This window comes from Populus euphratica, unplaced genomic scaffold (assembly GCF_000495115.2).
Source record: "Populus euphratica unplaced genomic scaffold, PopEup_1.0 scaffold75.1, whole genome shotgun sequence".
In the NCBI taxonomy this organism is placed as follows: domain Eukaryota; kingdom Viridiplantae; phylum Streptophyta; class Magnoliopsida; order Malpighiales; family Salicaceae; genus Populus; species Populus euphratica.
The window spans coordinates 898566-908835 of record NW_011499866.1 but is presented as its reverse complement, the minus strand read 5'-3'; the positions used below and the strand labels follow the sequence as shown (position 1 = coordinate 908835).

At 41.0% G+C, this 10270-nt stretch overlaps 1 protein-coding gene across 1 annotated transcript; it reads right to left on the bottom strand.

Moving 5' to 3' along the window:
* Positions 1-269: 269 nt before the first annotated feature.
* LOC105126176 (uncharacterized) lies at positions 270-10244 on the bottom strand. The gene is made up of 8 exons (XM_011026953.1): positions 9092-10244; positions 8006-8227; positions 7711-7913; positions 7176-7623; positions 6731-7090; positions 6463-6641; positions 3368-6355; positions 270-3171 (listed from the first exon to the last, which is right to left on the bottom strand). The coding sequence occupies exons 1-8, from the start codon at positions 9165-9167 to the stop codon at positions 598-600; spliced, it is 7050 nt and encodes a 2349-aa protein (XP_011025255.1). The 5' UTR covers positions 9168-10244; the 3' UTR covers positions 270-597.
* Positions 10245-10270: the final 26 nt, after the last annotated feature.

The window sequence follows — 10270 nt, the reverse complement described above, 5'->3', positions numbered from 1 at the left end:
TGGGGCGTGAATGAATCAGATCTCATGCTGCTTCTTTGGTATGTGACAAGTGAATTGTGATGCTCAAGAGTAGAGACACTCTCTTTAGCTAGTAGTCAACCCCAAATTCGATAATCTTGTTTTCCCTTTGATATATGCTATGATAACGTAAATCTCTTGGACTTGTCTAGATTAAATAGAAAAATCCCAGTTCAAATTTGCAGAAATCTCCCACTTTTGGCTAAATGAGTTGAGCATTTTTTTTCAAAACGATGTAAATTTATTTAAAAAAAAAAAAATTGAAATGATATGTGTTTTGAATCAATAAAGTTAACTCATTCCATGATCTGGATCTTGAAAAGGACTGGACCGGGTATAATAACTTTGTAGTGAGACATTTTCAAAGAATATTTCAATTTGGCTATTACCTATGCTTAAGACTTGTAGGCATCATAAAGAATCATGACAGAGAGAGGCAGGAACCATGACACATTTCCATTAAAATACTTTTCCATTTTTAAAATACTGGTAATTTATTGGGGAGACCAGCTTTATTCTTAGTGCATTAAGAGATAAGTTGGTCAGCTGCTATTTCAGCAGCAGGCATGAACCATTAATTCACATGGACCTAACAATTTCTTCTTTCATGGCAAGAGAAAGAGCACTAAGATTGCCTCCTATTTCTACTCTAACACCAGGCATGGCAATTGCTCTGCTCCCTACAAATCCACCTTCTCCAACTCTTATCCTGCCAAACTTAACTTTCCCTCCTTCACCTTCATATATATGTCCAAACAGTAAAGCTTCTCTTCCTACACAACCACCTCTCTCAATCTTCACCATTTCCGGATTCAATGCTGCTCCCATGCTATCTACATAGGCTCCTTGGTCCAAATCAATGTCTGAACCCATGAGCTTTAGCCATAGCAAAAATAAGATAGACCCTCTAGTCATTTCTATAAAGTAGTCCCCTACTACAGTTCTGAAAGCTTGCCACACGGTGTCCATGAAGACTCCTATGCTCCAAATGTGTACTGTTTGGCCTTCTTTCTTTTTCCCCACAAGAATCCACTTGGCCACAACACATGCTAATGCTGCTAGAACCCCTGAAGAAACCCAAACCAAAGGAAGCAACCAATGCATTGCGACATTCTTGCTTTCCTTCAAGAGAAGAATCCAGTTCAGTGGAGCAAAGATGAGCAACCCCATCAGGAAGTGTGGAAGAAATGTTTGCAGCAATGGTTGAGCAAAAATTACCCACGAGGTCTGATACCATGTCCTTGCTAGTGTAGCTTTTCCTGAGTCTTTTTTCCCCAATGATGCTGCCATTGGACAGCCTGAAAGGTCCACTTTAACATCACTTTGCTCTATGAAGATCTTCCAAGCTTCTGGAAGTGGTTCTCCATTCCTCAAATGCTGACAAATTTCATAGATCAATGAACGACCATGATCAATTGAAGCACTTTGCGAGGATGAAGTGGCCCGGATCACATCCACCTCATGGCATCGAATATAAGGATTAAACTCTAGTGCTTCTGATTCTGCACCGGTGAGATTTTGATCAATGTGAATTTCCCCTATATCAATGTAAGGGAATTCAGACTCGTCCCATGGTTTGGTGCAGTTGAGTGCAATGTCACAAGTGGCATCATCATGTGGAACAGGTCGGATTTGCAGCTGGAAAATGTAGCGAATGCCTCCTGGAGAACTTACACGGCTTTGGAAATCTTCGGCGAGGAAAAGTAAGGGACGAGTATCCTTTTCATTCCGTGGAATTGCACCTGTTTCTGGTGGGAGAATGCCCATAGGCTCAACTTTACCTGAATCCTCACTTATGTTTTCGTCACCAGGCCGCAATTTGAATTTCACATACATTTCCTGACCGTCCGAAAACCTGAAGAGCCTGCAGATATTTGAGTAGTAGTGTAGATCAGCAAAAGAATTCGCATTGCAAAGAGACATCCAAACTGCATCACGGATATGTGGGGCTCGCTTCACATGCTGCTCCCTTGCAGGAAGTCCACAAACTAACCATGTTGCAAAATCAGCAATCGAGCGTGCATAGAATGCCTTGCCTGTCTTCAATGTTAGATCAAGAAGCGAAGAGGAGTTGCTTCCATTGTCATCTGAAAGTATTCTTATCGCCGCTCCACGTGCATCGATTCTAGCATCATCATCAGCACTCAAGCTATTGCTATGCCTGACTACAATAGGATAGCTCTTCCCAGCCCTGAAAATCTTGTGGTCTGGAAATCCTTTCAGGTTGTCATAAATCTTCAGGTGTCCCTTTCCACTAACACCAATTCGATGGAAATACCTTGCTTTAACCTTCAGAGTAGTGGCAGCCAAATTTGCAGCTAAATTGCCAACTATCTTCTTGTATTTGTAGTCCATCTCTTCTATCCTGTCATCCAAGGCATGCATGGTGTTCTTGATCATAACTGGAGTTTGAGATCCAATATAGACGCCGCCTTGTCGAAGAACTGAATTTGCAGGAGCCACTGAAAGAGCTCCAAGAATGACATCCTTTTGAACTACCGAACCAGGGAGGATGAGGCTTTGACTCCCGACAACCGAATTGTCCTGCACTTCAATTTTTCCTTTGGTAAACCCACTGGATGAATAGAAGCCAGCAATCATCCGACTGAAGTCACCAAGGTGCACCCCATCACCAATTGTAATGAGCTCTGGGTCTGATACAGGATTGACAGCCCTGATGGAACAATGCTCACCGACACTTGCACCCAAAAGGCGCAAATAAATGCAGAATGCTTCTGTTCCTGACAGGAGTTTGGCAAATCTAAGGTGGCAGGCAATGGTAATTCTATGGCGGAGCCAGGCTTTCATGTGGGATTCCCTTTTCTCTTGTTTTTCAGCAAGAAAACGGGTCAAAGTACATGTGAGGAGGCTGAGTATCAGGCCATGAGCCAAGTAAACAATAGCAACTGAGATTGCAAAGGTGGCTGGGTTTGATGGGACATTAGCAATCATTGTAGCATAAGCAATGATGGTGAATGGAGTCCAGTGAAAGGCTCCAGAGATGCAGAGAAATGAGAAGTGTTGAATGGAGGCAGGGTTTTGAGATAGCCAAATGTAAAGGAAGTAGATAATGGCTGCTGAGAGAGTGCTGAGGAGACCAACCATGTAGATGCCCATGAAGTGGTAGGTGGCCTTATCAGACAGCATTGCACCCTGAAACCATTGTAGAAATTGTAACGAGTATGATCAGCTCTTGTTTCAATTATGTAAAAAAACATTCTCCACACTTTTTTGAAATAATTGGAAAGAATCAAATTAGCTTAAGATGAGAAAATGGGGGAAGAAACCTATAACCTATTGCAGTTATGGGTAAGATATATTAAATTGAAAAATATGAATAAAAAATTACCTTCTGAACATTGTGAGCCTTGCTAGATTTGAGTACAGCTTTTCCACCTTCTGTCTTCTGCAATGGCTGCACATCTGCTTCTTCTCCCAATGTACTTCCTTTCTGGATTACAGCATAAGGACCGACTGATGAATTTCGGCCGATTCTAATGGCTTGGAAGCTCAAGATTCCATTCTTTACCTCATGGCTTTGGAGCAATGCCCCTTCCGCAATAACAGCTCCATCTCCAATTGAAACTAGAGATGGATCTGTAATGTCAACTGTATCAAGCAAAACTGAAGATCCGATCTTAGCGCCGAGCATCTCAAACCAATAATTAAGGAACACAGTTCCTCTCAAATGCTCTGCAAAAACTTTTGAAGAGATTTCTTGGGCCTTGTACAGTGCCCACCACTTGACAAAGTGAATAGACCAGATAGATACTTCAGGGGTCAGGGCATAGTTAGGTTTCAAGAAAGAATTCCCCAAGAAAGCAATGCTAATACAAGTAGAGATGATGCCAAGGATCCAAGCAAGAGGAGCCAATGCCAAGGGAATCAAGTAATTCCACAAGGGAAATTCCTCATTTAGCATATGACTTGCTGAAAGCAAACTTGTGAAAGCCGAAACTGAAAAATAAGCAGGAAAGCTCAGCATGGCACAGACATAAACAAGGGCAAGAAGTTGGAAAAACCAGACACCGATTATGCGAGTCGTGGAAGGTTCTGTGTCAAACTCAGCAGAATCAATATCAGGTTCGGATTGATAGGATTGAGAGTTCATGAGCTGAGGTTGAGACTTCATCGCAAGATTCTCTGAGAAGCTTGCCAAGTCTGCAATACAGGTGGCTGTGAAGATATCGACTGCACCAACTGGCACACCGAGGTAATCTGAAAGTTTTTGAGCCGCTCTGACCACACCAATCGAGTCAATTCCATACGATACAAGACTCTCGGTGGCAGTGATATTCTTGATAGGAATTCCTGTTTGCTCAGAAACAAGCCCCTTCAGAAATTCTACAATTTCTTTTTTGCTGAATTTGGCGGTTGGTAAAGGAGACGTTGCAAGCCGAGATCGAGGAGTTAATCCCTCTTTACATGTCCCGGTGGTGAATGAGCGAAGCAATTTTCGTTTTGCAAAAATTGGGTCGGGCACTGTGTTTAGAGTTCCATCAGTAAAATGTTTGAGGCACTCGAACCTCTTGATTTTACCTGATGTTGTTTTGCTGATAGTCCTGGGCTTGATCAGCTTGATAGAAGCCACAGTCACGCCATGTTCTTCTGCAACACGACTCCTTATGTTCTCCACCACATCCTTATTAACATGCTTAGCATCTCTAACCTCGGCAATTACAACCAAGCCAACCTGGTCAGAACAATCCGTTAGTGAAATCCCTTTTGATGACAAGACTTCCTCAGGAACACCGAAGACAGCACAGCAACCTGGGCGTAGATGTTCGGATGCACTCTCAACTGTTTTTTCTACATCTGTACAGTAAATATTCCTTCCGGCTGCTATAATCAGATCCTTGATTCTTCCCGTGATGAACACCTTTCCATCAATAATCCGTCCCAAGTCTCCCGTTCTTATATATTTTCTTCCTGGATGATTTTGAAGCACATTTCTGAAAGTACTTTGGCTAAGTTCCTCCCTTCCCCAGTACCCAATTCCAGCACTCGGACTGCTAATCCATATCTCACCTTCCTTTCCAGATTCTTTCAGCTCCTCATTGGACTCTGGATCGACTATTCGGATGTCAATATCTTCACCATTTGGTTCCACATACCCGCAACAGACTCTTCCTTGCCAGTCTACCAATATGGGCTTACCTTCTCCATATGCACAGCTCACGAACACACAATTCTCGGCCATTCCATAACCAGGAGCCATTACTTCTTGCGAAAGACCAAAAGGCCTAGTGAGCTCAACAAATATTTTCAAAGTTCTCTGTCTCACTGGTTCAGCAGCAATTCTCTGTCTCACTTGTTCAGCAGCAACCATGAGGAAAATCAAAGAAGAGAGGTCAAAGTTTCGAACCTTATCCTTGTCAGCATGCTCCAATCTTCGGATTAGCAGTTCAAAGGCGAAGTTGGGACCGGCACTGTGAGTAGCGTGGTATTTGCTCATGATCTGAAGCCATAGAAGCGGGTTCTTGATAAAAGTCATTGGAGAAAACAAAATTGCTGATCCACCACTAACTAGAGCAGTAAAAAGTCCACCAATTAGCCCCATGTCATGGTATTGCGGAAGCCAGCTGACTAGTACTGTCTTTGAGGTGCTCTTATATATCCTCTTCATCAACTTCACATTGTGAATAAGACCACCATGAGTTATCATTACACCTTTAGCATCACCAGTTGACCCTGAAGTGAACTGCAGAAAACACAAATCATCCGGCTGAGATTCAGATTCATATGCTATGTTTTCTGGAGCCAGGACTTTGGAGTCCTTGAGCCAAGAATCTGTATGCATCCATGGAAGGTTCGGCCATTTCCCATTTTTCCCAGCTAATGAGATTAGATTCTTCACCGAACCTGCCCGAACTGCTGAGTGATAAAGAAGGGTTGACAGAATGGCAACTGCATTGCAAGATTTAGCAATGCTTTCAATCTTCAATAGTGCTTGCCCGCCTCTTTGCAGAGGATCTGGTGGGAGGACTGGGACTGGTAGGACCTTGGCTCTTAAGCACCCAAAAAAGGCATCAATAAAGTCCAGCCCTGGTACATAGACTAAGAGGACCCGGTCACCGGGCTTGATAACTGGTTTTCGGCTGGTCAAGAGTTTACAAGCAATGCAGGAAGCTTTCGCATGAAGTTCTGCATAAGTTCTCTGACTTACTACTGCCCCATCTTCACCAATCCAAGTATAGAGTGTTTTGTCCCTCGTCATGCTTTCAGTTCCCCAGTGTCTCAAGTAACCATCAAGTGTAGAAAGATCAGGAAACTCCACTTCTTCACCTAGTTCTTTTGGATTTCTATCCCAGCAATCCGATTTCAAAGAAAACAAACTCTGCGATATCACAATCAACAAGCAAGTTTTGTTTCAAAGTATTACATTCAAGCATCATTTGATCCACTTAACCATTTATCACTAAAAACTTGTCGAAGTCAAATTACCTTAACATATGGAAACATAGGTACTAAATTGTTATTTGCAAAATGCTTGCAGATAAGAGCCATGGCATAAGATGAATTTCTCTCCGTGAGTTCGAACGCCATGAGCCCACCAACATAGTACGTGTTCCTCTGGCCTTGAACTTCAGACTCCAGTTTGTCATAGAATCCATCCTTCATTTCTGTTTTGAAATTTAAACAAAAATAATGAATGAATTTGGATCCCTATCTGGTTTGGTTCAATGGTGTAGGAACAGTTCGTCAAGCATACCTTGGCTACCAACATGGGGGAAGTACTTGAATCTTCTCTGGAGAACTTCTTCCTCAACATTTGCCCCCATGGACATGGCTACCTTTTTGGCAAGCTCAGCGACTGTTGGTCCCTTTATATCGAAAGAGTTCCCATAGGACCAAAATAAGAAAATGTCAGTGTCAGCATAGAATTTCTGCATCGCGACGGGATGTCCAATTGTTGCAGGATCGTCCATATATTCACCGAAGTAATAAAATCCAACTGGCATGTCTTCTAGTCCCTTGATCTTTAAAACGGTGGTGTAGTAGTCGATTGTCTGAACTTTTCTGAAGAAATATCTTTCAACTTCACTGAGCTCCATCACTTCAGTCTCAGATTCTGCAACAAGAATGCCTTGTTAGCCATTTCCTGAAAGGAGAGAGGAACTTAAAGGTGGAATCTAGAGGTATGAAGTTCAAGAAACCTGTAGATTTTTCTGCTGGAAATCTATAAGTATTTCCATTTCTGAAAGGAAATGAACCAGAGATAATTATCTTATCAAACTCCATTTCTTGAATTTCCCCATTGTTTCTTTTAACATCAACTCTAACATTGTCGGAATTGCGCCTGATGGCCAGCACATCAGTTTTGCAATTAACCTTGATGGGAAGTGATTCACTGATCTTCTGCCAAAGACTAGTGTATCCACCTTTGAAACGCCGAATCTTTCCAGCCATGGAAGTCCGTGTGAACTCATGAATGTATGCATAAGGCATGTCTTGAACAAATCCATAACCAGAAGCAGTATATCCATAAGCCACAGATTTGGGAACAGATTTGAATCCACGACTCTCGAGATACGTAGGAGTCAAGTCTGCAGCTAATTCACTCACAGCATGGACTCCAATTCGACCAGAATCCTTTGCCTTATCCTGTAAACAATGAAATGAAAATTTAAATTGATATCATTCCTGTAATATAAGCAAAAAACTATGGCTGCACTGAAAATTGAAACCAACCTGCAGTTCTAAGGTCAGTGAGATCACAGCTGCATAATCTTCTGCAACTTTAATGTCCTGATACTTCCCTGTAGAGCTGTCAATATGAGCAAGCTTATGGGAATCCATTTCTTCTAATTCTGATCCAACTTCTTTTGCCAAGTGAAAAATGACAGGTGCACTGTTCTTAGCCAAAACCTGGCCACCAAGATCATAAATCCTTCCTGTATATTGCAGAGCAGATATAATCATTATTCTTGGTGAAACTAAATTTACAGAAAACACTTTTTTTTCTTCATATCTCTTCATCATGTACCTTCAATGTCTACTGATTCACACATGCCACCCACAGTGTGATGCTTCTCTAGCACTGTGACATTCTGATAACCAAGCTTTGCCAATGCATAAGCAGCAGATATGCCACTTGGACCACCTCCTACTATTCCAATTCTTGTGTTCACAGGCAGGCATGGATGTAGCTTGACAAATTGATCCTCAATTGATGTTAATGGGTCCATCTTTTCAGTACTTGCAATGCCTGCTGAAAAGGGCAATGAAGTGAGTTCAGCTTCTATCTAATTATAACTCTACAATTTTTGAAACCACTGCTCAAAGGTATCTATGGATAATCCAGGATTCTGGATTTAGGGCATCTTTTCCATGTCTTATTGTATGCTTTTTTTAGCAATAAGAGTTTAAACCCTTTTAACTTCTTCCCCTTTAAGACAGAAAAATACATATTTAGTCATTATTTTCTTCTGACGTTCAAAACAAAGCTTCTAACCATTTATCTGATTCCTGGTACCGACACATATATATGTAACAAAACCTGAGGTGAAGATAAATTCCTTCTGTATCCACATCTAGCTAAAAGTCTTTCTTTCATTAGTAATTAAATCACTCTTGAAACCCTTCGTTTTCATTGTGCAATCATATTTTGAATCAAACAAGACTAAAACAAAAATTCTTCAAGAAGACTACAAGGAGTATTGCTGAAGAGGACAACAGGCTTCCAACAGCAACCATTTCCTCTCACAAATGATCCAGGCTCTCGATGTTTCAATCCATAGACATTGAAGACAGGATGGCTTATATATAGATGTGTTTTTTCAAAATCAAATGTTCAGCAATACTGCTGCCCTAAAAGCATATATCAGCATGCCGCTAAACTGAAGGTGAACAGAATGGCCTAAAGACTTACAGAAGGCCAAGGTTTCGAACCCTAGGAAGACATGGAAGGACTAATACAGGAATATGAACCAATCCACCCAACAAGCTAACCACTTCAAGTGAAATACATGAGTAGCTAGGATTGGCAGGGAAGACATGAAGATATGGACTAGGAAAACATAGAACACCAAATATAATTGCTTCAAGAATGAAGTGGTCAAGAGAAACAAACCTTGGAGACAAAACCAACGCAGGAAATCAATGCACTCCCTGTAATGCCATTGCCACCACAGCTTGTTAATAAACATCACATGCCAAAACTAAATACAAGTACTTCTCACATTTTGCTCACCCTCAACATGATCGCAAACACATCCGTACGTGCATTCTCACAAAACAAAGACAAGAAAACACCGTACTCTCTCTCACTCTCAAACCCTTTTGTTTTCTCTACTAAAAGAAACGAAAAAAATAATGCAAATGTGAAATGTTCAATTCAAGCACAGTACAGTAACTCACCTTAGAGTTGAAATGGGCAAAAGGGTGTCGAGTTCACTGCCAGGTGTCAAGATTAAACAGCAGAACACAACCAAAAAAGTTCTCGAAGCCTATTCACCACAATATTTATTTTCTTAATTGTTTTCCTATTTTGGGGGGTTTATGAGAGAAACTGCGCAGGAGGGAATGTGACCATTATAAACCGTTAGGAACTTTTGTCATATGGATTATATATACAAGTCTACTGGCCTTTTTCCCCCTTGCATATAATAGAAAATGTCATAGCTCCAATAGATATTAAAGTTGATGATGCTACAACGTTGTCGAGTCTAGCTCCAAATTTTTTATAACATTGGTAATAACATCATCACAATATACATCTACCCATAGCAATTGAGAAATGGATTTTGAGATGGAAATGTAATATTATATTCCGTCCATTAATTAGGTAGACCATCAGGCCTGGATCAAGCAAAAAACATTTCCCAAATACAACGAAGGAGACCTTTCATGTCACTTTCTTCAAACTAAACAGTAATATTTTGAAATCATTCACCCAAGCAGGATTTATATAGCTAGCTTTTATGATAGAAGAGCTAAAAGAGTAGCATTAGTGAGTTAAATTCCTGCCTATCAACAAGTCATCCTTCATTGTATTCCAGACGGAATCAGTGTTTAAATACCAACAGAAATGGTAAATTATATATAAAATGCAAAATTCTGATAATGCAAGTACGTTGATATTCCTACTCTTGTATAAATACACCTTCATTGGTCAAGGCTATATAAACAGCTTTAACCCTAAGGTAAGCAATGTACTCTTTGATAAGAAAACTTCATCTTCTTCCTCTCTACGTTTTGCTCCACAAACATACACAATAGCCTCTTTAAGATCCCCCCCCCCCCACCCCCC